Source organism: Motacilla alba, chromosome 6, assembly GCF_015832195.1.
Source record: "Motacilla alba alba isolate MOTALB_02 chromosome 6, Motacilla_alba_V1.0_pri, whole genome shotgun sequence".
NCBI lineage: Eukaryota > Metazoa > Chordata > Aves > Passeriformes > Motacillidae > Motacilla > Motacilla alba.
In genome coordinates, this window is record NC_052021.1 from 20917571 (window position 1) to 20943464 (window position 25894).

Genomic DNA, 25894 nt, shown 5'->3' on the forward strand with positions numbered 1-25894 from the left:
TAAGCTGAATATGGGTTATTTTTTGTGATAATATTGATAATAATGATATTTGGTAATAAATTGATAATTGATACAAGGAGTTTAATTCTTTTGGTTGAATGAACACTTTTAATCATAGAGAAACATTTCTTTTTAATTTTATTGTCAGTGTCCTGCCATTTCCAGTCAAACAAGTATTCCTTTCAACAATTGTTCAGCAAATGAAACAAACCCACTTTGTTTACCTGCTTGCACTCCTACTCCGTGTGCTTCTCTGCATTCAGTATAAAGCACTTGCCCACATGAATTCACTACATTGCCCAAGAGCTATATTCAGTTAGGGTCCTTGGATGAACACTTTACAGGATAAAGAGAAAAGATTAGATAGAAAAAAGGTGCAAAAGCTGGGCTTAGAGTTCTGCAGAGGGAAATTATTTCCTGTATGACCACAAAACCAAGCCAGGTGGCTTCTCTGCATCAGGTCTGACCCCAGTCTGTTGAGCACTGTCAGCCCAAACACAGCTGTTGCCTCCCCTCACCTAAGACCCTTCTATGAACAGGGAAATTTCTTTTCTTGCACAGGAATGAGTTGCTCATAAACCCATTGGGTAATGTGGGTTTGTAATCCCAGCAATCCTGACCCCTGCTACCCTGGCATTGTCCATTGGCCTGAAATTGCTGGCACCATAGTACTTTTAGGCCATGGGATCCTATTGAATTCAATGCTTAGCACTAGTGAACTTGGAGCTCTAAAGATTTATCTTGTTCATTAATGTTCAAAAATTATTCTTTTTAGTCAAAATCTAAGCAGAGTTTTCAGACCCTTGCTCACATCTGTGCTCAATCAATTTTCTCATTCCTAGGCTTAGTCTGAAAGACAGACAAATGAGCTTTGTTTCCTTTGAACCTAATGATTATCCTAGTCTAATTGTTAATATGGATATCTTGTGTCATACAGCAGAAGAAAATTGAAAAGCTGTGATCTAAATGGAAGGTGAATAAGTTTGGAGCTTCTAGTCACTTATGAAAATAAAAAGCCTGAAGAGCACCAAGTGCTGCTTAAGCTTACTCATGTGCCTATTTTGAAATGTGAGGGAGGAGAGTAATATTGACTACTTTTCAGGCATATTCAGCATGAATTAGGGTGCAAAGTGATATATAACTGTTCAGGTGTGTCTGGTTTATTTGTAGTACTGAAGCAACCTTACCAAGGTTGAGTGTTTTTAATGTATCCATTTAAATAGCTGTCAATTAAATGTGGCTTCTTGGGAAATACAGCAACCCGACTGACCTTCAGTCATTGCTGTAAGGAAAAAATAGTCTCAAACTTGACAAGAAGAGAACCTGAGTGATTGTTGTTTTGAAGTGTTGCTAAAATCTTTCTTGCTTTCTCTGGAGATAATTGAGGAGGCTCTACAGCCTTTCTTAAAAGTGAATGATAAATTGACTGGCTCTACTATATATGAAATACCTTCTCAGCTAGATCTCCTAACCTCAGTTTGCTCCGGCTTTGCAAGGGCAAGGTTTTTCGAATTTTCCTGAATGGTTTACAGAGTCAGGTGCGTCAGTCAGCTTCTTTTGGCTCAGACATTTTGGAGAGAGGCTGAGTTGTGAGTTTTGATGTCAAATGTACAATACTTTGACTGACAAGGTAGTAATAAATTGTAACTCCACCTGTTGTGTAGTGTATATTTAGTAGTTTTATTTTACAAGTTTCTTTTCCATTATTTTCCTAATGATTTTACCTAATGAATGTGCTATATTCCTATGCCAAGCTGTTTAACATAGCTTTGAGAACACACATTATGAATGCAGATACATAAAGTAGAACTGGTCTGAAGAAGTATTGCCAATTGTCTACTGCTTAGTCCTGTGAAAGAGTTTTCCTTAATTTCTGCCCCTCACCTTTACCATTTCATGTTGTGCTGCTGCTTGTTTACACTGGTATTTGTGCTGTAACCTGCTTGTGGGTAGTGCAGCTGTGGAGGTGACATGAGGTGATGCTGTTGTGGTTTGCTGTGAAGCAGAGGGAGCATGTGTGATGGCTTCCTATCATACCACAAAGGCTGCCGGGCTTGTGTTTTGTTGTCTCATGATTTTGACCTGTGAGCAGTGATGAGAATATGTCTAAATGGTTGCTAAAAGTGAAGAATATTACTTCCTCTAATATTTTCTCCCTGAAATGTAAGTTTATTTTTATTCCCTCTCAGAAACTTCCACTCTTAGAGTCTTATTTAGGTAATTTCTTTAACGTCCCTTTGCCATTATTCATAAAAAAATATTTATGTTTGGTTCCTTCCACCATGCTGTTTACAACCAGAATAGTAACAGCTCTTGAAATCTGATCTGAACCTATTTTTTCCCAGCCATCTAAGCTGAGCATAATTGCCCACAATTGTGTGCCTTCTCTGTTCCCTGTCACCTGGTTGTCTCCCATCTGACCCTCTCTGCTTGTTTTTAACACTTGTACGATGTGTAGGAAAGGATCAAGAAGACATTTTAACTCCATAACCTGTAGACAAGTGAAATAAGGAGCCAGGAAGCCATTGAGTCTGTATAAAAGGAAATATATAGCATACATATAATTACTTGTGACAAAGAACTTTCTGGGTTCACTGAAGTATGAAAATATGCATGGATTTTTCCCTCTGCAGATTGTGTAATATGGCACATTTTGTACTTTATTAGATACCTACACAAGATAATGGAATGGTCAGATTTTCTGTAGATACAAACCCATACTCTTAGCAAAATATAATTTTATCAATGTTAACTGCGTGGTTCAGTGATTATGATACTTACATGCATACACCCCCCCCCCCCGACATTTCTTTAATTAAACTTGTGCACACAGTTTCTTTATCATGTCCCATTTTGCTTACATAACATTTCATTACTCAGAAGAGACATCTTGGATTACTTTCCCATACATTAAAAAGCATGACTACATCTTATATCATTATTTTAGTAGTTCAGTAGTATTGAGTATCTTCCTCTGAAGACTTCGTGACATGATTTTGATGTACACTCACTCACAGCTGTCAAAGCAGTAGTCTGTGTATGTTGTTATGGCTTCCTTGTTCTTTGAAGCTCATTGTAGCTGTGCATGTTCTGTTGAGATATTCAGGTGTTCTGTGTGATGAGTCTGTACAGCACAGACTGTTGGGTAAGGCCATAAGGGAGAAAAAGGCACTATTTTCCTCAGTGCCTCATGTAAGTTATTTGGTAGTTTTGCCTAAATATATACAGATTATCTCTAAATTCTCCTATTTTACTCATTTGCTTTGGAGAGTGGAAGCTTGAGTGGTAGGTTGATGTGACTTCTCTGGTGTTTGACCCAAGCTTGCAAAAGAGCAGCCCAGAGTATCAGGAAATGAGCTGGCTGTCTTTTGAAAACATGTATGTACTTGTCAAAAATATTATTTCTTGGCTATATAATAATTTTAGGATCTACTGGTACCTGCTGTCCATAACCACAGCACAGTCTCAGGATTTAGGCCTTTCTCTCCTCTAACTTGTCCTCATTTTACATCTTTGTAAAATAACACAGTTATGCGCACAAATTTAGCCCCTGTTTAGTTTTTTGTGTTTGAATGGATGACATTTTGACTTCTAGTGCATTGCAAACCTCATAATGATCTGCCAACAGCAAAAGAGAACTATGATACTGAACTGGGTCCTTAATAACACCACAAAGTGCAAAGTGACTAAAAATAGCATGTATTTTTAGTAAAATTCTGAGTAAATTGTAACAGAGCAGCATTTGCAATTATGTTTACCTGCTTTATATCCTTCCTGCTGTTGTGCTTCATAATACATAACGGTAATTAGTTTAGCACAGGAGCAGAAAAAGCAGAAGGATATAGGAAACCTTATGGGAAGAAAGACATTGAAGTTTTCTGGTGAAATTCTTTATTATAATGTGTTCTTTTGATTTGTCACTTAAATATTGAGTTACAAGCTTGATTAATAGTGAAGTGATAGTATATTGAGTCTGACTTTTTACGTAGAAGAAAATTAATTTCAGTTTCTTAAAACTGAATCCCCTCTGCAGCAGAAAACACAGGAAAGAGGAGTAAAGCTCATAATGTAACTACCTCAGTTAGGTGCAATTGTACTGTGCCTTTGAAAAGTATAAAAGATGTGTCAAAGCTTGTGATGGAATTTTCTAACAAGCAGGCGTGCATCATAAAACAATGGCATGAGGCTTGTACCTATCATTTAAAGAGCTAGATGACTCAAAGGGCTGCCTTTTCAAAAATATTCTACAGACAGTGATTTTTTTAATAGAGATTGACCAACACATGTTCACTGCTAAGTAAACATGCAGTGCTACATTAGAGCACAGTTTCTAGGGGCTATTGCTACTTTGAAATGACAGTAATATTGAGTTTTCTGCAGGATGAAACAATAGAAGCAAACCTTGAGATAGCCTGGAAAAAGAATGCCTCATAGCTTGGAGAAATATTTTTTATGCAGTTGGAAATAAATTAACCTTCTTTGTAGTTAAAGGTGTAGAGCCATTAAATCCACACTGCAAAATAAAAACTGAGTAAGTATTTTGTGATACTCCAGGCAGATACCAAATTATTAGGTGATGTCAGTAAGAAATAGAAAGTATGCTTTTTGTGGAAACTGTGTCAAAAGCTGTTTTGTGTTAAAAAATTCCTGCTGCCTGATTCTAAAATTTTCTCCTATGAATTAATTACCCAGCTAGGTTACTTCTGCTGCTAATTAGTTCTGCATTAGTGGAACACTGCACCTAAATAAATTAAAAAGGTGAGAATTCTGCTCCATTCCACTGTGCTTTTCAGCTTCCTTCAGTTCAAATTTCTAGGATTAAAAAAAAAAGGCTTCTAATTGATTTTTCCTTCACCTGCAAAATTCACAACACATCACTTGGATGAACATCTGTTTTGTTTTCTCTCTGTAGATAACACAAAGATGTGTTTAATCCTCATCAGCAATTCCTTCAGCTTCTCTGATGCTGGCTCTTTTTCCTGCAGCTTATTTCAGTGGGGTGTGCAGAAGGAGCTCTGTCAGGATTCATTGTGCTGTTAGGTGTTGCCTGTTGCTTTTCCTCAATAGCCAAAAACGGAGATAAAATTTGTCTTGGTTTGACTTGCGTAAACTCTTAAGAAGGGGGCATTTTGTATAATATTATTCATAAGTTTTTCTTCTCTTTGCAACAACATTATCTATGGTACTTATTCTTACTTCTCTCTTTTTATATTAATTGATCACATTATCTCCTCAGCTTGATGGTGTGGGAGCTTTCCTGTTCTACTAAAAATTGAACATATAGTTGAAAGATTTCTGTGAATTATGGCAATAGTCTTTTCCCAGTTTTCCTTATTTTGGCTTAGGTACATCTATCTTTATTAAATGCATCATGCTTTACTACCTGTAAATACAGAAGGCATAAATCTCACTGCTGTTTGTATGTTCTGTAATGTGAGTAGGTCTGGAAATGCTGCAGTGTCACTGCAAGGTGCATCAATTCTACCAGCTAGTAACTGTTACAACAACTAATTAAAAGAAGATAAATGAACAATTTAGATGGGGTTTTTTGCAGTGTCCTACTAGAGGAGCAGAAGAGGACATAAATATTCTTTATAGATAAAGAATGATAGGAGTTGTTATTATAACAGTGTTATAATTTTATTATAAGTTAACAGCGTTTATTTATAGTATTATATGCTTATACAAGAAGTTTTTGAAATGTCCACAGAAACATTATTGAGTCATTGCTGAGATAAGTGATATTTATAGCTGCCTAAATTTAGACCATGCAACCCTGTTTGTGTAGCTCCTCATCTCTGCAAGGATGCTTGGTATTTCTTAGCTAATGGAAATGCCTTTAATACTAGCAGTGAGATAAATGGGACCAGCTAAATAAATGCTGCTCAAAATCCAGGCAGATTTACCTTTGTAAACTATGCTTGGAAGAGATGTGTAACTGTCAAAGGAGCTGCCTGGCCATGTATAGTGATGGGATTATGCAGATATGTCTCTGCTTGTTGCTAAAGGTTCACAAGGCTCTCATGAGACTAAAGTATAAAGAAAACCATTGATGTACCAGCACAAAAATCAAAGTATACTCCAATAACAGTCACAACAAGGAGAAGCAGCTACCATAGGCAGAGTAACTAAAGAGAACAATTGTAAACCTTGTTACTGAACAGAGAGACTGAAGGATGAGTGAAAGTAATAGTTTCCAGGGAATATAGGAATATTGATGTGAGTAGGAAACAGCTCCTGCCAGGATTTGTCACCAATTACTTTTTCCCTATGCTGTAAGGGAGAACTCTATTGCTCTATTTAATTATTCAGAGCTGTGATATTGCTGTTCCCTAGTTTCTTCAGAAAGGGCTCAGAAAAAATCCTCAACCTTTCTCAAATACTGGTGTATGCAGTAAATTAAACAAGCTGTTAGCTCTTGGTACGATTTGAGAGGTGTTGCCAAATAAATTCTTTGTATTCAGATTTTCATTTTTAATTAGGTAGCAAAAAAAAAAAAAAAAGATAACCAGGTTTTTTGACAATATATATCAGAAATATTGTACCTTTGATGACAACAGCTGCAGAATTTTGTGTCCTCTCTAAGTCTACTTTACTTTATATGCCAAACAGCATCATACAGCCAAGAGAGCACATTAAAGCATACCGTCATGTAATAAGTTTTTTTTAAATTCTTGGTCATATAGCTTCTTATGGAGTTTATCAACTTTGATGGGAATAAATCAAGCACCTATAGCTCAGAACTGCCCCATAAAAATATCCTAGTGGTTCAAAGAATAAACATATCACAGAATCAATTAGGCTGGAAAATACCTCTAACATTGAGTCCCACCTTTGACTGAACACCTCCTTGTCAACCAGACATGACACCAAGTGCCACATCCAGTCTTTCCTTAAACATCTCCAGGGATGGTGATTCCACCACCTCCCTGGGCACTCATTCCTATGCCTAATCACTCTTTCTGTGAAGAAATTCCTCCTAATGTCTAACCTGAATCTCCCCAGCTGCAGCTTGAGACTATAAGAAGGGATGTGGGAGAATAATTTTTTAAAACAGGAAAAACACCTGCTGTATGATTTTTAGGCACTGAAAGAGTGGTATAACGGGTATAAATGACAAAGGAAATGCTTAGCAGCCAAGAAAGCCAGAATTCAAATAGAGGAATAGTAATGGGAATATCTAGAGAAAAAAAAATGTGAGAAGCATTAAAAAAATTCCAGAATTGGTTCATTGGAAAACACTGAATTACTGAAGAAAAATTACTAAATGAAAAAGCTAGGGAAAATTAATCATTGTGAAACAGTACTGCATGAGATGCTGTTAAGCCTATGTGAAATAAGAAAGCATCCAATCACTTCTCTGATTTTTACTGTTGGTATTTGAGAGGTGTTTTCTCTGAAGGTTAGCAGATTGTAGCTATGTATTAAAAGCAAATTTCACTATTCTCCTCGTGAAAGCTACATGAGTGGACAAGTACTATTTTATAAAATATTTACAATGCAGCTCATATGGCATCAGGGCAGTGAAAGACTGACAATAATCAAGAATGTGCGGTGGAAACATGTGAATACTGAAATTCAGAGGAGCTGTACTTTGCAGCACTTTTCCTCTCCAAGAGTCTCCCTTTGAAGTTGATCAGTACTCTGCTCCTCAGAGGAGTTTGGGATGCTGTTGTTGGCACCCACATCACAAGTGATGAAAAATGTTTACTTAAATGGCCATCAGTATTTGTGTCGAATTCTTAATCTTTGCCTTTGATAGTGTTCAACAGTGATCCATAGCAAGAACATAAAAGTTTGTTCAGATTTCCCTCAAGGAATGTGAAATACTCTGAACTCCATGAGGCTGTAATGAGATGGAAAAATTCTGCAAGTTTCAGTGGTTTTAGGCCACAAATCATGTGTGGTGCCATGACTCAGGTAAAGGTATACTTTTCCTTTGTCATAAATAAGAGACATGCATTTTCTCTGTTGTATTTGCTTGCTCTCTGATGCATGTTCTACTTTCTGTGGTACTGTCAAAAATATTAGGATATAATGTTGTAGAAGGGTAAGTAATTCACTCATCTGGGGTATGGAAATCCTGTTAATTTGAGAAGGCACATTTAGTAAAATTGCATCATTGGCAGAGGCTGTTTCATATTATACTGTGTTTATTAGAGAAAATCTTTTTGCATTAGGTTCAAAGCCAGAAATTGATTTCCAGAGGAGCTGAGTGCCTAGGCTGCTTAGATATTTTGAAAATCCCACTAGGTCTCTGTTTGCAGTTTTTTGGCGCCTAAATACTCTCGAAAATCTGGCTTAAGAGTTATAACAGTAACACAAAGGAATAAAAACTTGTTATTCAAGCCAGAAGGATTTTACTGACACTGAGCATATTGATATTACACAGGGGAAAGTTATATTTACATGTTTTAGAACACTGAATTAATTATAACATAAAATAAAACTTTGTTTAACATATGTAAAGAATCTGTTCTCCAATACATTATTCCTTGTAGGGATTGAAAGAAAGTATTTTACCAAGCCTAGGAAAGCTATAAACAGGGAAGTGACCAGTGTTCAATGGTTGATTAGACGTCTGGAAAAAAAAAGACATGGAACAACCACAACAGATTGCTCTGCCTTAATGCCAGATCCATTCCTTTTTTTTTTTTTTTTTTTGCTTCCTTGCTGCTATTCTTTTGCTTAAGCCTCTTAAAGTCAGCTTGTCCATTTTCCCGTTCCTATGAAAATATCTCATATAATTTCAAAATAACCTTGAAATGATTTATTTTGACAATTTTAATGTTAGAAATCCAAAAGAGGAATAGATATTTTGGCTTCTGGGTTATCCCTAGGCAAGGGAAGAAATGAATCCAGTCTAATCTATGTACTGCACTATGTATATATTTTTTTCATGGCCTCAGGAAGACCCCAGAGCTGAAAGCTCTGTATTAATTTTGGATGGTTAGTTTCTATTCTGATGAAAATTATTTCTTTATATCTGCAATAATACAGTTGAAGCAGCAAGAGCTATAGGGCTCAGAAAATGTCTGCAATAGTTTTACAATTTAATTTTAAACTGAGGGCCATAATTGCAGAAAACAGGTTTTGACTGATTTTCCTGAAACTCAGCTTGTATATCCATCTGTGACAAAAGAACTGAAAATATAATTGATAGATCTGACTTAGGAATTTTTCCACCTTGCTTCCCCATGAGAACATGAGCAATGAGAATTGTAACATATAACATTTCTGATGTGTTGTGAAGGACTGGTAAAATCCAAATTCTCTGTTACGTTAAAAATAAAAAATGCAGCTTGACATGGGAATATTTATCACTGAAGTAGATTTGTGCTGAAGTAGATGCAGAGGCTGTAAACCAGATTCATTGTGCTCACCTTGCTCTAATAGAAATTCAGGGAGATACAGAACTGGAGCCAACATGGCACTGGCAAAAACTTTGGTGTAGTTCTGCAATGAGCAGTACCCCCTCCAGATGAGGAATGTACATGGCCTCCATCGTCTGCTCTGCAGCTGTTTGGAGGTCACTGGGTGCTTAAATAAAAAAGGTGGAACTGAGCCATTCAATCAGCTGAAGAGCTGGTTGAAATTTTGAGATGATTTGGCTGATCAGTTTTATTTGGATAATCTTTGTAGGCAATGGCTGTTTTAAGGAATGAAATAATTTTTGCACCTGTCTGGAGTATTTCTGTTGCAGAAGTCCCAGCTGGTAGAGACTGAGTGATGTTTCTGCTTGTGTAGCACCTGGTTTTGATTTCAGGGGGGAAAGAAGAAAATTACTTCAATGGGTGGTGACATTTAATACAGCTGTTGCCTGGCAGAAAGCGTGTTACCTCTGTTTTACCCAAGTGGAAGCACTTCTACCTTGCATCATGGATAGGTTCAAAGCTCCAGCTGTAATCTCCCAGAGGAAGAGACAGAAAGGATTGCATTCCCCAAAACTTTCCTGCAGTTATGAAATAAAGTTCAGTAACTTTGTAATTTTTATTATGCAGAGGAAGATGGGGACGACCAGAAGGATGTTTTTGATGGAACTGGGAAGAAGAAAAGGTTTCAGAGTAGAGAGCGAGCTAAGGTAGGAAAATGTTTATATGTTTTGAAATCATGTGTAGTAATGCTGTTAGAAACATTTTAATTCAGCAAGTATAGTCACACAAGTGACTGTGATTGAAGCTTTTGCCCATGTTTTTGGTGGATATACTTGGCTCTTTCCATTATAAATATGTTTCAGGAGTTCAGTGGGTGTTTCTGGCATGTGGTTTATTTCAGTTATCTTCTGGACAGAGAGCAGGGCAAGCACAAAACGTAGCAAAGTTTCTAATTTTTCACTTTTAAAATGTGCATTTCTAATTTATCTTAGATCTGTCAATTTTCATGGGTCTGCATATAAATTGTGTCTTTAGCTCATTTGAATCACTCTTTGTTTATTTTCCCTTTGAAGTCAGGTTAAGATTAAGCTAAATTTAATGGCCAATTTTGAAAATGAAAGAAGTTAAATGTACACGAATGGAAACTGTGATGAGTTGAGGGGGGCATTGGTCTACATCATCTCTTGTATTATAGTATTTGACTTTTTTACCCTAATGTGAGTCTTGAAGTTATGGCTTATACTTTGGTACAATCTGGAAGAGCACTGGAGAAAAATCTTAGGAGTAAAAAACCACAGATGTGGCATTTGAGAGTGGAAACACATTCCAGGTTCAGGTTTGTCTGGTTTCAGCAAACAACTCATTCTGAAGGAAGCCTTCTTCTAAACAGTGTTACATAAGTGCTGGTTATGTCATTATGCAGTTTTCCAAAAGCTGCATCATTGTATAGGTTCTCTGAAAAGCTGGAGGAAAACCAAGTATTGATCACATCTCTGGATCTGTCTCTGGAGTGTACATCTGGGTCCTCCCTATAAAAATGTATTTCCACAGACTTCTTTTCAAGCCCATCAACTTTGAAAGTCTGAGGAAGAAGGGAGGGTAAAATAATTTACAAAGCAAGATTGAAGCAGGTATTGAACAGGAGTAGGCAATTAGCATCTCATACAAAACTAACTGAGTTCTTGGGGAAAAAAGAAATGAAGAGTGCTGTTCTAGATCCTACATTAATAAGCTGTAGAGGACTGTGTAGATGCTTTATCTGGGCTGCTTTGGCACACAGGTATTTATTGCCAGTATTTTAGACTTTCTGTAAGTTTTATAAGGTAGGTGTTATGTTTAATTTCAGCTTAGCTGCTACTGGATAAAACAAAACTGTTTAACTGTTGATTTTTGCTTTTGAAAATGCCAGAGGAAATGCTAAATTTGTTATGTTCTGTGCCAAAAAAATAGCACAGCCGTACAGGTACGAGAGGAAACTGGAGCACAGCAGCTAAACTGCTGCTGTGAGCATAGTTATGGCAAAGTTCCCAGCTCTGCAGCTTGGCACAAATACATGACATATGAATATTTCATATGAAGTGAAATAAACCACAGGAAGCAGAAGTTCTATGTCTCTAACTGTTTGGTTTTTTTAAACTCAAGTATAAAGATGTGACAGTTTAATTAAAGTAGGACCTAGCAGGGTTAAATAACAATAAACCCAACAGTGTTTCATGGAGATTCACTTAATCTGTGTTTGTAATCTTTTAGGAAAAAAATAAATTGGGATTTATTCTTTTTCAATGGACTCTGCTCTCTAAGTTCTACTATATGGAGAGAAAATAATTGTGCTGTAGCATGACACACATTTCTGAAGTACAGTGCTTTCAGTACCTTTCTTATAGTTCCAACATACAGTAAGTTTATTACATTGGAGAGTAATTTGATAACTGTTTTCTATGAAGCAATTACAGTATTTGTCATTGTGATTTCATGACTTAATGGAATCGGTGATCACTCATTTGAATAAGGATCACAGAGATAGGCCAAGGGATTTTCTTGGTTTTCTGGAAGGTAGCTTGAAGTGTGCAGTCTGTCTTTAACTGATCATGTTTTGATCTGTTTTGAAGTCCATGCTGACCAGTAATTGCCACCAGTGGTGTCCTCTCTGCTTTGACAGGCTGATGGCTCCACTTCTCCAGGTGTTACAGAGAGCTTGCAGAGCAATCTGTCAGGTCCTCCATTGGAAATTTGCTGTGTATGCATAAGGCTGTCACCATCATGGGCTACCAGAAAGTCACAGACTTTCAAATGGATGTGGCTGCCATTAAGACAATTTATGTTTCAGCTCTAGCTTCCTTTTGTAAAAATAGTGTCAAATATTTTTGTCTGTGCCTTTCCTGCAAGGAGTTTAGGAATCTGTTGCCTGATAGAAATTAATGTTGGAATATTTTTTCTAGATACTTAAGTCCTTCAAGTTGATGGAAAGAAGAATTTTCTCCTTTCTCTCATGTTTTTTTGTGTGGGTGACAGCACCCTTGTGGGTAGCACAGGGAGCAGGATCACTCAGAATCATTCAAAATTTCCTACCAAATCTGTGTTTTTCCAAACTTGCTGAGAAACATCAGCAGGCTGGATAGAAACTTACGCATCATCCTAAGTATGCATGTAATCTTTTCTTGAAATAGTTTTGTCCCTGCCCATTATTTTTCTCTGATAGGTACAGCAGTGTCTCTTTTTAATCTTTAAAAGGATCACCTTTTAATCAGGTGATCCTTTCCAATGTTGTTCTTGAACAACAACTGAAATTTACTTCAATAACATTTGTGCTATTGCATTTTTAGGCAATGCACACCATATAATGTATTGATTAATGATTCAAGCAGTAAATTTTGTATTCACCAAATAATCAGTTTTGTTATACTGGCTTAGCAGCAAGGAAATGGTCTTTATATGGAGCCTGTGTTCATAAGATTTAATTCATGAGTATTAGGCAATGCCATATGTAATAAACAGCTTCATACAAGTACAGAAAACTTAAGTATCCTAAAAGATATTACTAGCAGTGAAGTTTTAAATGATTATTGTTAACTGACTTCTTAACCTTACAAAGTTTTCACTCATTGATGAGGAATATTGGGAAGAGGCTGTCAGGGGTTGTCAAGCAGCCTTTTAATTATGGTACTGCTTGTGTAAGCGAAATATTTTCAGAATTGCAAAGAATGTGTGTTAGGTTAGTGTCTATGGAAGGTAAATGATCCTTCAAGAAAGAAAATGCTGCACTTTCAGGAGCTGTCAGACTATAGTCTTTCCTCAAGGCAGAGTCAGTGACTAGAATAAATATATGGTGATATGAAAACTTCAGTGCTTCCCACATCCTAAAGTACAGTATACACTACAATTGTCAGAAAGTGGATGGTAAGTAAATGCAGAAATAACAGCTTTGTATCCGTGTACAGTTGGATTCAGTAAAACAAACAAACAGACAAATTTTTGTGTGCTTCTTGACAGTGATTCTGTCACTCATATTGTGGCTGAGAACAACTCTTACCTGGAGGTGCTGGACTGGCTGAAGGGACAGGCTGTGGCTGACAGCTCTAGGTTTGAGCTACTGGACATCTCCTGGTTCACAGCCTGCATGGAGGCAGGGAGACCAGTTGATTCAGAAGTGAAGTATCGCCTCATGGTAAGACAGATCCTGCAATGTGAATACAGTGATATCCAAAACGAATGGCTGTGATTTTATATATATATATATATATAATTGTGTTGTTATTATTTTTTTTTTTTTCTGTGGAATTTATAGGAGTAATTCACACAAATTCAAGAGAGTAGAAACACCTTCCATGCCTTCTTTGTCAGTGCCTGGTAATGCTGAGTTACTGTGTCATCACAGGGTACAAACTGGTAAATACAGAAACACAAAATGGTCTGGGCTGGAAGGGACCTTGGAGATCATCCAGCTTCCACTACCCTGCTATGGACAGAGATACCTAGGTCAGGTTGCTCCAAGTCCCATTCAATCTGCCCTTGAACACTTGCAGGGATAGGGCAGCCACAGCTCCTCTGGACAACCTGTTCTAGCCTCATAACCCTCACAGAAAAGAGTTCCTTCTGTATATCTGATTCAAATTTCCCCTCTGCTGGTGTAAAGCCATTATACCATGTCTTGTCACTGTGCCCTTGTAATAAGTTCTCTCTCCAGTTCTCTAGCAGCCCCTTAAATAACTGGAGGGCTGCTGTTAGGTCTTCCTGGAGCCTTAAGGGGCTGAACAGCCCTGGCTCCTCTGCAATATCCATCAATGAGGCACTTGTGGCTGTTCTGGTACTTGTGGTATTTGCTCAAATACATCAATATCATGGCAAATATCCCAGGATGAGCAGTGCATTTCAACGGGCTATTGATGGCATACTTGACTTCCTCAAAACAATGCAAAAATATTACAACTTTTGCTGTTGCAGAGTAATCAGGTAATAGCTGGGCCCTTGAAGGACCTGTGAAAAGAAGACTGATGTAGTCTGTGGACATGTGTTAACAGACTTGGCACCATCAAGTAAAATTGTGCTAAGAGAAAGAAAAATTGTATTATATTTTATTATCTCTCAAGGGAAGCTGTAAGTCAGAGGATATTGAAAATGGCAGGTTGATGATTTGATGTGTGCTGTTTGACCTTGAAGCAATGGATGAAGATGTTTTCCTCTGATCTTTGTCTGACAAATTACCTGCTAATTTCTCAGATTGGAGCATAGTGAGGAGCAGTGGTACTCAATATCTTGGCACAGACTCTGAGTGATGGGGGTTTGGTGGAGTGTCAGGCTGCTGTGCCCAGCACTGAGCCATGAAACGGGCCCAGCAGTGCAGCTGGATGAAGCTGTCCCCTCGTTCTGCACCTGCCCAAGCCTCGTGGTGATGGGTTTCATGTGCACAGGCAAAGAAATTTATTCATATGTCAAGAGAGCTGCAAATCTGAGCTAAAGCTCTCTGAAGTAAAGTGAGGGGTTCCTGCTGTTTCCTGAGGGTCTGGATTAGGCTCTGTGTGATCACACTGGGACCAGGGCAGGATGTGCAGCGTGTGCCATCCTCTGAGGCACAGAATGCCTGAATATTTAACAGCAACATTGTGCTCTTTGCTGCTTCATCATTGTGGAATTTAGACTATGAAGGATGATTCATAAATACCATCCTTTCCCAAGAAAAACTGTAGCTCCTGATTATTTTTTTTCACTCATATTGCATTTTCCTTGCCAGAAAATATTTCCCAGGTTTTTACATACAAGAATTACTGTTTAATAACAGTTTGGGTTGGGGGGGAGGGGGAAGTGAATACACCAGATGGAGCTGTCGCTCTCAGGCTCAGCATGATTCCATGACAGAATGTGTGTTTATATTTGAAATCCTTCCAAGGATATATTTTTGCAATAAATTTATAACATTTTTCAGTGAATCTGCTGGAAGGAGAATAGACAAAGGAAATTAATGCAAAAAGAAAAAATATGAAAGGAAGCCTTGTAACTACTGCTTTATTTTATCTCACAGGCCATAAAAATATAAATACAGGGAATGAAAAGAAGTTCTCTAAATAAGTAATGCATCAAAACCATGAACAAAATCCTGTGAACCTTCTTGAGAGTTTCACATCAACATTAAAAGTAAAACAAATTACCTTTTCTGTACATTCTTAATTTCAGCAATATGAGCAGACCTATAGATTCAGATTGCTCAGAAAATGAGTTTTCATAATTTTTTTTCCTTTTCAAGGCTAGAAACACCTTTGTTTTTCTCAAAAATTTCTCCTATTTTTTAAAGTCAATGAAACTGCCTTAGTTTTATATAAAACTCCTTTTGGAATATTGGTGTAGCATAAACTTCTGAAAAAAGTATCAGCACTGTCAGGAGATCATAATTATACTGTGAGACTGGCTCTGCAAGTAAAAGCTTATGTTTTTATTGAAACATAAAGATTTCATGCTAATAAATGTAGACTACAATAAGGAAGCCAGTGACAGTTATACTGGTATTTTTAAAGCTTATAAAACCAATCTTAATTATATAGTTGCTCTGAAGTAATAAACATTTTGTAAAGCAAACAAGGAGAAAAGAAGAATTCTAGGAGTGTAGCAAATTTTAAGATAATTTTATTGTTGCAGTGTCACCATGCTAATTCTTTTTTCTGCCTTGAGAAATGAGGAAAGATTGAAGTAAAGGTTAATTTTCTTTTTAAGTACTAGACCGAACTCATACATAATGTAATTTAATTGGAATTTCACTGAAGACAAATTTGGTTCGTTATGTCAGACTTGTAAAATGTGAAATGAAAGTGAATTAACAAACCTTGAACTCAAGCTAGATCATTAGGGTTTTGAAGTAAAAGGAATGGATTGCTGTGGGGGAATGTTTTGGGTGAAATCTTGTCCCCACGTAGTTTTGTGGTCAAATTCCCATTAATATCAATAACAGTAAGATTTCATCTTTCAGATCCTACAGTAGCCTATTTGGAAGGTTATTCCTCATTCAGGACATTTGTTTTACTGCATTAGTAAAAAGAAATGCCCTTCTTCATGCAAAACAAGGGGAATAAAGTCAGAGTTACAGACCATTAGCTAACATCCTAATTACAATTGTCATTAAAGTACATCTTTCTGTGGTAGTGAATGATCCAAGAGATGCTCTGATGTCAGTGATTTATAGAGAATAAAAGGTTGGTTGACCAGATTTGAGATGGACAGAATTATTATTGATTCATTCAGTCACAGTTGACTTTTAGGGTTAGTAGCCATCATTTAGTTTAATAAGCTTTGGAAATATGGTAGCCTAATATCTGCTTTATAAGGAAAGCAGAATATTTCTGTGGCAAAGGTCAGCCCTTGTGCAGAGACACCTTTCCTAGCCCAAGCAGGTGGGGATCCTTGATGACAGCAGGACATGGACATTAACAGGTATACAAACTCATCCCCGTGTGCTAGAAAGGGTGATGCTTCCTGGGTTATGGAAGAGAAAGAGGCAGAGGGGAGGTGTTCAGAGGGGAAAGAGAGGAAGAGATCCATATGGGTTGCTGCACACTCAGCAGTGTTAAGAACTGTGCTGTGACTGCATCTCTTCTGCCTTTTCCTCAGTCAGAACCCAGAACTTGTTAGCTAATTAGTTTTTTTTCTTTGTTTTTGTTTGCTTGCTTTTTCCTAGAAAGGAAAAGAGATTTATTTATTTGAAGAAAGGATTTTTCTCCACATTAGGGAAAGAAAGTACCATCTTTTGATCCTTTGTCTTATCATGTGTCAGGAAACATATTTAACATTTTCTGGAGCATCTCACTCTGTTTCATTGTGAAAGAGAGAGGCTGTAAGTAATGGAAGAAATCCTTCATACTGACAGTCTGAGTTTCTCAGGAAATAAAAATGAAACTTATAAACTGTCTGCCTTCTCTTCATAAAATGCTGGATATCAGAGGACTTTATTATTTGGTCAATGCTGCCTGGGCTTTTCAGAGCTGCTGGCTGCTTGTCTCTGTGCACTTCATTCACTGCTGCTTCATTTTATCCCTGTTATTTCCCTGTGTCATTATACTTCTTGGTGTGTTAAAAAATAATTTGACAAAGAGCAAAGTAGTCCCCCACAATATTAATTCTGCAACCAAGTCTGTCTGCTTTACAAATTGATGCTAGTGGTAAAGGCTGTTTCTCCTGTTTATGCCATGTGGAAAATGTCACTGAGAGAGTAGCAAGTGACATTCACTGCAGCCTGGATGTGGGGTAGAAACTCTTACTAGCTCTAGTGATTGAGTAGCCTACACATTTGGATATTTTTCAGTGGTTGCCCCTGTGCAGTGTAGTGCAAATTCATTTTAAAGTAGAGTTATCTAAAGAAAAAGGAATTTTTAATGCTTATATTTTTCCATTTTTCTCTTATCTTTAGTTGTTTCTTCCCAGTACTAGAAATTATTTTTGGTCTAATGAGTTTCCAGGATTTCTTGTTCTACACTGTAATTGCTATTGATGGAACTTTAGGTTTGTCCTGTAATCTGTACAAACAATTATTTTCCCATCTAGTTTTCCCACCAAATATCAATTTGAGCAGTATCAATTCAGCTCGTGTTCTGCTGCTGATAGATCATTTCTATGGTTCACATGCAGGCATTATAATATTCCTTGCAAATCAGACTGTAGTAATTACTGTTTGCCAGATGTTTTTCCTGTTAATTTCTATCCAGAATTTCTTCTATTCTTATATTTAATCAAGGCCAGTTAACGAAACGCATAACTCTTAGTGATTAAGGAAAATGCTCAAATATCTCTACTAAGGCAGGAATAGGATGTTTATGTCCAGTCTATCACACTCCTAAATGCACAGATTTTCTGCATTAGTTTTGACCTCCTCAGCAGTACCAACTGATGCAGCATGTCGGGCTCTTCTTCTTCGTGTGTGTGTGTCCTAGAGAAGGTAACAGCTCATTATATATTCTATTCAGTAACATTCTGTTTGTTCACAGTCTTTGCAGCTGGCGCTATCATTTCAAGCAGTATATTAGCACTAATCAATCATATTTTATATGATTTAAAATCAATTTTAAAATATAATTCATGAATGTTTGCAAAAGTGGATGAGTTGTGTTGCTGTCCTGACTGAAACCCATTTTGGTTATTCCCAAGACTGGTCTTACACATAAAATTGCTTTCTTCCTTCCAGGTTATGCTATGAAAACCACCATATAATTCACTGCTCCTTCAGTTGTGTAAGCAAATACCTTTTGAGTGTGTGTGAATAGTGTTATTTAACTACTTTGTATCAAATACAAAGGCAATTTAGCACGAAATTATAATTGGGTGTGTGGTTATGAAGATACACACATGCTTATAGGTTTGCTAGCCTTTGTCTGATTGGATACAAGGAGAAAAGGGCTCATCATTCCATTATTGGTGTGAAAATTCTTTTATGTATTTTCATATTTTTATTGTAATTGTTGAACCCTTTCCCTGTGGCTTTTGTATAATGCAATTCACTACATTTTTTACACATCTGCCAAAAGTTTTCAAGCAAAAGGACCAGGACCAAAAAATACAAGGAACTGCTGAAGGTACTTCATGTTTCTGAAGTATTTCAGATTTGGCGCATTAGAGAAAGAATTGAAGGACTGGATATATAAAACAGCAGCAGAAAACCAGTGTGAGATTGCCTTTTTTAGGTGCTTCCTAGTCAGGACATTCACATGTTGAGGACTTGTGCTCAGGACTCTTTTGCCAGTGGGGATATGACTCTGAATCCTGCTTTTCAGGAGAATTCCCATCTTTCAGGAGCGAGTTGCCCGCAGACCTGTATGACCTTGGTCTATTTTGCATGGAGTGAAATTAGGTGAAAAGTGAATGAGCATGGAGGCAGCCTGGAGATTGGGAAATGCCCATTCATGTGTTGGCATCTGGCTGCTTTTCCTTGCTTTGGTGAATGTGTAAAAATGATGTCTGGGTTGGATCAGCATCTATGGGAATTGGCTAAGGGAGCGACCACATCACCAACTGGCTGTTGGGTGAATAAAGATGGTGATTACTCTTCTGCAGCTGTTTATAAATGTTTCCTTCACTCAAAAATGACTCCAAAACTAAACATTTAGCTGGATGAATTAAATCCAAAAGAAAAAAATTCTATCATTTTACCTGCAAGAGGGAAGAAAACTCGATTTCCAGTTCATACAAAAATTTTTCCTCCACTACTGAATTTAGCTACAGACTGAAAAAGTCAATTGAACATTTCCCTTTGGTCTAATATCCCTAATCTTGTATTGAATAATCTAGTGTTTTCTGTGAAAACTCTGTGTTTTAGAGCTCATCTGCTCCTAAAGTTTTGTAGTTTTTCAAACTTACCACAGTAGTGAGAGTAGTAGAGACACACATAATTTAGAAAGACCTGTTTGTTTGTGGTTTTTTTGGTTTATTTTTTTTTTTTAATGGCAGTGCCATTGAAAACTCCCTGTAGGAACTTACTGCAGAAAATAAAAAATCCCAGTAATCACCAGATAAACTGTACTGTCAGTCCAGCCAATGTGAAATCACCTGTTTTTCATAGCAGGATGACAGGAGCATTATTATTTTCTTGCCTGCTCTTCAAAAGTTTGTATTTTGGGCTCATGAAATGTACTTTTTTGTATTTTTAAGCTATTTGCCATGTGTGTCACTAACTCTTCTTTTTTTTTTACCCTTGTTAGGAGCAATCCCAATCTCCTCCTCTAAATACATCTGAATTGGAAATGCCAGCATTTATTGCAACAAAAGTATCTCAGTATTCATGCCAGAGGAAGACAACTTTAAATAACTACAACAAGAAATTCACGGTAATATTTATTCTATCTATAAAATAAAAACTAGTATAATTAGAATAATTACTATAATACTTGCCTCAGTATTTTCTGTGGCACCCTCAATGAATTCATGAGTAAACAGGCAGCATAATAACAGTTTAAAAAGTTATAAATCTGCCATACTTAAATTAAAATTGAGTGCAAGCTTAATTGCATCCTCTAAGTATTGCTGAAAGCTTAACACAGTGGATCTTTAAATACATTAATAACTTGTAAACACATGAATTTTTAAAACAAATGATAGAATAACATTCCAAAAATATCTTTTAGCCTTTCATCACAGTCTTATTTGACAAGCTGGAGGTATGATAAACAAAGTTGGGTTTAGGTGAGTCCAAGGTTCTTCACAGTTGTTGTGCTGCCTTTTGGTTTGCCCAAGTTCAGTTCTTCAAAGTATGTTACTAAACTTCAGATTTTCACTACTGGGCAATTATGAAAACAGCCTGCATGTTAACTACTTTAACATTACAAAACTCCCTGTGAACTGTCTAGTTAAATAGAAATCTTGGAGACTGCCATATATCCTAGGTCATGCCTCTGAAATTGCACATTTTAGAGGTTATCAAGGGTCTGAGTCCTCTGGTCTAAATTCCTCTGGAGTTCTTGTGCTTGGTAGCTCCTCCTGGCTCTAAATACTCAGTGACCACTATTCAAAAGGAAACATTTCTCAGTGACTCTAATGCAGTGCAGTCCAAATATATCTGGCATAGTTACATGCATATGTTTCAACTATAACATCTAACACTTCCTCATTTTTCTAAAGCTTTATTATGTATTTTGTTATTATTTATAATTTTTGCGATTTACTTTGTATGTTCCTGTAAATACACACAAATATTTCAAGAAAACATAATTTGTAAGATTCATATAAAAAGAATAGCAAAAGATACCAGTTATTTGTGAATATAAACCCTTTACAAGGTAAATACTAAAACCTCTGGGTATTCAGAACGAAAGATAAACCTACAAGGAAATAAAAAATGTCTTGATCTGGGAATGCACAGTTAAAAATTAAACAGCCTAAAATTTGGCTTGTAGTTATGCTTTGAAATAATCAGCAATTACATCAAATATGTGTAACTATTTATGGTAGTCAAGTCGGTTAAACTGTTTGCTTATTTACAAAAAGTCCCTTTTTGAGCAACATTATGGGAATTGAATTTTGACCCTGTTTTGAGCCTGAGGTTGGACTAGAGACCTCCTGAGGTTCCTTCCCACCCCAATGTTACCAATATTCCCAAAATTGCCTTTTTTTTTGAAATGGCTGCATTTCCCTACCTCTTGCTAGAAAAACAAGGCTGTGATTGTAACCATTTAACCTCTTGAAAGCAGCAGTCCTTTTTCACTGTTTATAAATATCAAATAAAAGCTGTTGTAGGGGAAAATGTCAGACTAAACATAGTATGACTGAAGCATTATGTAAAATACCAAACTTCTTAGAGAAATAGGAAGTAAGTGTCTTAGTTCTATGCTTCCTGAAAACAGTAGAATGTGGGACCTGGCTCTTTGATGAATTTTCTATATTACAACATTTTGTCAGACATTCTAAAGGTAAAAAATTAAAAGGAATGTGATGGATAATGGCAAAGTAAAATAGTTGCTCCCAGAAGGCACAAAGTTGTTGATTTAATTGTCATTAGCATTTAGACCACATTCTTTGAGTGGTTTCTGTTACACCTGTGTCATAGAGGCAGTCCCTAAATTAGTTCCAGGTTTATCAATGCAGAAGTCTTAATGTCAAAGTACAGCTTGTATTTGGTAAGTGAATTTAGCTGAACACACTAGCAGTGGGGCAGTTTGATGATGGGAGTACTGAGATTCCCTTCTGTTACCCTAGTTATCAAACATTTCTGGGTAGACACTGGCTTTTGTGGTGACAGAGGTGTTGGTTTTTCATCTTCAACATATTTTGAGAATAACTTCTCAGAGTTCATGCTGTGTTTTGTTTCTGGAGGTGGAACTGGGCAAGTTTATGTTACGTGAGTGTCTAGAATCAGTTGTAATGGAACTCCTCAGGGCTGTTGCCCTTATTCCTCACAGCCAAAGCTTGCAATGACAGCTGAAGGGTTGGGTGTTTATGGGCTGCCAGAACTGGCCCATGCCTCGGAGAACTGCCAGTTAGTCTGCCTAAGGTCACAGGAGCCTGATTTTTTGATGTGCTGTTGTTTTGTTGGCCTTGTATTAATCCTGTAATTCACGTTCTCAGATAAAAGCGTTCCAACAGATTTCTCAGTGCAAGCACTTAGCAAGTGCACTGAAGCACTGGCGTAATTCACTTGTGCATGCTGTGGGCAGCCAACCATTAAATGACAGGTTTTCCTTGGGTCAATACCATACATCCTGAAAATTGGGTCGAAACCATCTTGAGTTATGTGTTGATGGTAGCATTTTGTTATAACAGCCTTATTCTGTGGGTCAGGTTTGTTCCCTTTTCTTGCAGATTTTCTGTTTCCTTTGGTTAGCTTGTCTTCTGATCATGCCCATAACAGGGGTATGAACCTTTTATTTGCTAATTCATTCTTTGATGAATTCTTGGGTTCTTCCTTTTACTGGACTTTACCCTGATATGTTCCCCTTTCAAATAAATAGGAGTTGTGTTTGAGAAAGTGTAGTAGTTACATTGGAACAGTCACTAATAGGCAGCAATGTGAGTGCAGCAGGATTTATATGTCCCGGTTTCTTGGGAGAGGAACTTCAGGGGACTTGATTTCTGAAGAAATTGATAATTAGTGGTCCTTTTTAAATCTTGAGTCCTGTTCTGCATATATTTCATCATGAAAGACTACTTATTAAAAAAAAGTAGCAGAGGTATTTGATGACATCTCATGAGGAAAAAGTGGTGGTTTAATATACTAGGTGCAATTTCTGTATTCAAATGTCTCATGTTTCCTGTCTGTTGTACTAACCAGAAAATAACTTGCAGAAAGTTACAACAAACCAGTTTTACACATGGAAGAAGCTACAGAAGGGTTGACATAAATTGCAGATGTCAAGGTGTTGTTATTACATTCAGTATGGGGCAAGTCCCAGTGAAATAATTTATGAGCTGTTGTGTAGTAAGGCTTGTGGTGTGAAGAATACACTAAGAATGTCAGATGCCAAGGAGTAGGCAGTGGAACCATGTTTCAGTTGATGGGGTAGAGATGCAACAGCTTCAGACTCGGTCTCTGTGCAGTCTTTGGGTCCCCTGGCCTGGGGGCAGGCAGGCTGGGAACCCCTGCCGGGGGCTTTGCTGACCTGGCTGGTCCAGGAATGCCCCTGAACACATCACCGAACTCACAGGTGAGCTATGGCTGCTCAGATGGGAAAAGCTGCAAAACAAAAGAGTAGAAACTTTGAGTAGTGTCTGTACCTTAACAAGGGTCCTTTATGTTTGTCTTAAATATTAATGTTATTATGGAATATAATATTCCAATATTGTTCTCTGGCTTATTTGTAGCTATCTTCCCTCTCCCACTGAAAATATACACTTGGAGGCTGCATTGTGTTTTCTTGTGCTAAAATAAAAGGAGTCATTCTGCTGTGCCCAGGAGGGGTTGTTGGATTTGAATACTAATATCAGACTGCAATAAAATTCAGAAAGACATTCTTCTGTGAGGAAAATACAATTTAATTCTTACAGAAGAAACTAATTAAGTCAGAGGCAAATGGTTCTGTGATTCTGAGGCTTATTGCTAATGCTACTGGATGTTACTTTGCTTTGGCTGTTACTCATGGTAATGAGAATGTAGATGTTTAGCCCGGGAAAGATGCCTGGCTTCCTTTCCACTATGTTAGAGAAAAATAAAGAAGAAATATTCCTTTCTTCTTTTGTATCTACCAAAGAATATACAGTTATGCCAATGGCTCAAGTAGTTATTATTATTATTATTATTATTTCATTTTAAAACATACCTCAGAAGATCCTCAATTTTAGTTTTATAATGAACTTGGGAGCTGTGTAGTAGAAAACCACTAACTGAATGGATACTCTTAATAACATGTAGTGTCCCACTGACACAACTTGCTTCAGTAAGAATTCTGCAGACTGTACCTCTGAATTATGATGTGAATGTGTGCAAACTGTATACCTATTCAAAATTATTGATTGTTTGGTCTAAGGAGTAAATACGTATTCATATTTTTAAGATAAATGGGAAGATACTTTGTAACGTACAGAGTATAAATACGTCTTTACTTTTCAGCAGTTTAAATTTGTGTGATACATCAATCTACATTGCTTTCTTTGACCATATTAATGTATGTAAAATATATGTATTTTATATTTCTTATTACACAGTGTATCTATTATGTAGGTCATTCTTTTGTGATACCACTAACTGCATTTCTGTGCTGTGTCAGCAGACCTTTTTTCACATTTGTATTGTTTTCTTTTTCATAATGTGGAATAATATGAAAACTTCTCATGAATTCCTCTCTGTTTCAAGAAATAAACTTGTTATTGTTCATCAATATGAGGAGTAACTGGAACTAATATGTTTATTTCTTGTACCATATAGAAGCACGAACTATGTGTTCAAAAAGGGGAAGGTGGTTTCCAGTATTGCCACAGATTCCTATTTGGTTGTGTCTGAAAATGCAGATGTTACATGCTGATCTGCTGGATTACTTATGGTTGGGCATAATTCTAAAAATTAAGGCTCTATTTGACACTGATTTATAAGATCCACACAGAATACAGAAGGCAAACCTCACAAAAGGTTTTCAAGCTTGGCTCTAAAATACCATTTTTTATGATACCTGGAAAACTTCAAGTTGCTAGAAAATTTGTCTGCTTTTTTAAATGAACTCTGTCTTTTCAATGTAGTGTAAAGAAGTAATTCCTGAATTGGCATACAAACTAACCTTTCTAAGGAGCATACTGAATATTTTAAGCTTTTATTAAACTTCAACTCTTTTTCCTTTATCTCCCCCTCTTCCAGGATGCCTTTGAGGTAATGGCAGAAAATTATGAGTTCAAAGAAAATGAAATATTCTCCCTGGAATTTTTAAGGGCAGCTTCTTTGCTGAAATCTCTTCCATTTTCAGTAACCAGAATGAAAGATATACAAGGGTTGCCCTGTGTGGGAGACCAAGTCAGAGATATCATTGAGGTAACTTCTGAATTATCTGCCAATTGATTCTCTTACAGATCAACATTTACAGGTCACGAGGAGGAGCACTGCTACATCTGTGTGTGTGGACAAACCTTCTGCATTTCGTGTGATAGCAGCGTGTTATCTATGCTTCTAAGAATGAAATGATTTTTGGAAACCTTTTGTCATAACACAAGGCTCTGTCATGGAACCCCCACTCTTAGGAATGAGGGTAACAAGATAAATGCAAGGGAATAAATAAAGCAGTGTCAGCTTTGCATGTGATTTCTAAGGGCTCACTCTGATTTGGATGCAGCAGTTAAACTGTTATTAGTTTTGTTCATGTGATTTCTGCCCTTGGCAACATCACTTTACTCCCCTGAATGCTTTATTAGAAATATGTGTTTTGTGGAAGTGGTAAATATTTTAGTACTTTAATGTTAAATCTTACCTTGCTATGCTATAGCAAGTTATATATAGTTATAGCAGAGCCTTTTAGCCAGGTGATGGATGAACTCTCCCTTCCTACTGGAACTTGGAGTATTCCCTGCATTTTTCTTTAGTTCTTAGCCTTTTCAGGACCCACATCTCCGAGTGCTGTGATTCCAGCAGGCAGCTGCTC

At 37.0% G+C, this 25894-nt stretch overlaps 1 protein-coding gene across 8 annotated transcripts in view; it reads left to right on the plus strand.

Moving 5' to 3' along the window:
* The window catches only part of DNTT (DNA nucleotidylexotransferase), a 142919-nt gene that overhangs the window by 52291 nt on the left and 64734 nt on the right, over positions 1 to 25894 (plus strand). For 5 of the 8 annotated variants that reach the window (XM_038140123.1, XM_038140122.1, XM_038140124.1 and 2 more), the window contains 4 exons: positions 10002 to 10081; positions 13365 to 13539; positions 20045 to 20170; positions 25120 to 25290. In XM_038140123.1, coding sequence (XP_037996051.1) covers positions 10008 to 10081; positions 13365 to 13539; positions 20045 to 20170; positions 25120 to 25290 — 546 coding nt within the window. In that variant the 5' untranslated portion in view covers positions 10002 to 10007. Of the gene's footprint in view, positions 1 to 9745; positions 10082 to 13364; positions 13540 to 20044; positions 20171 to 25119; positions 25291 to 25894 lie in introns of those variants that run through there. The other 3 variants (XM_038140119.1, XM_038140118.1, XM_038140125.1) reach the window with 3 other exon arrangements.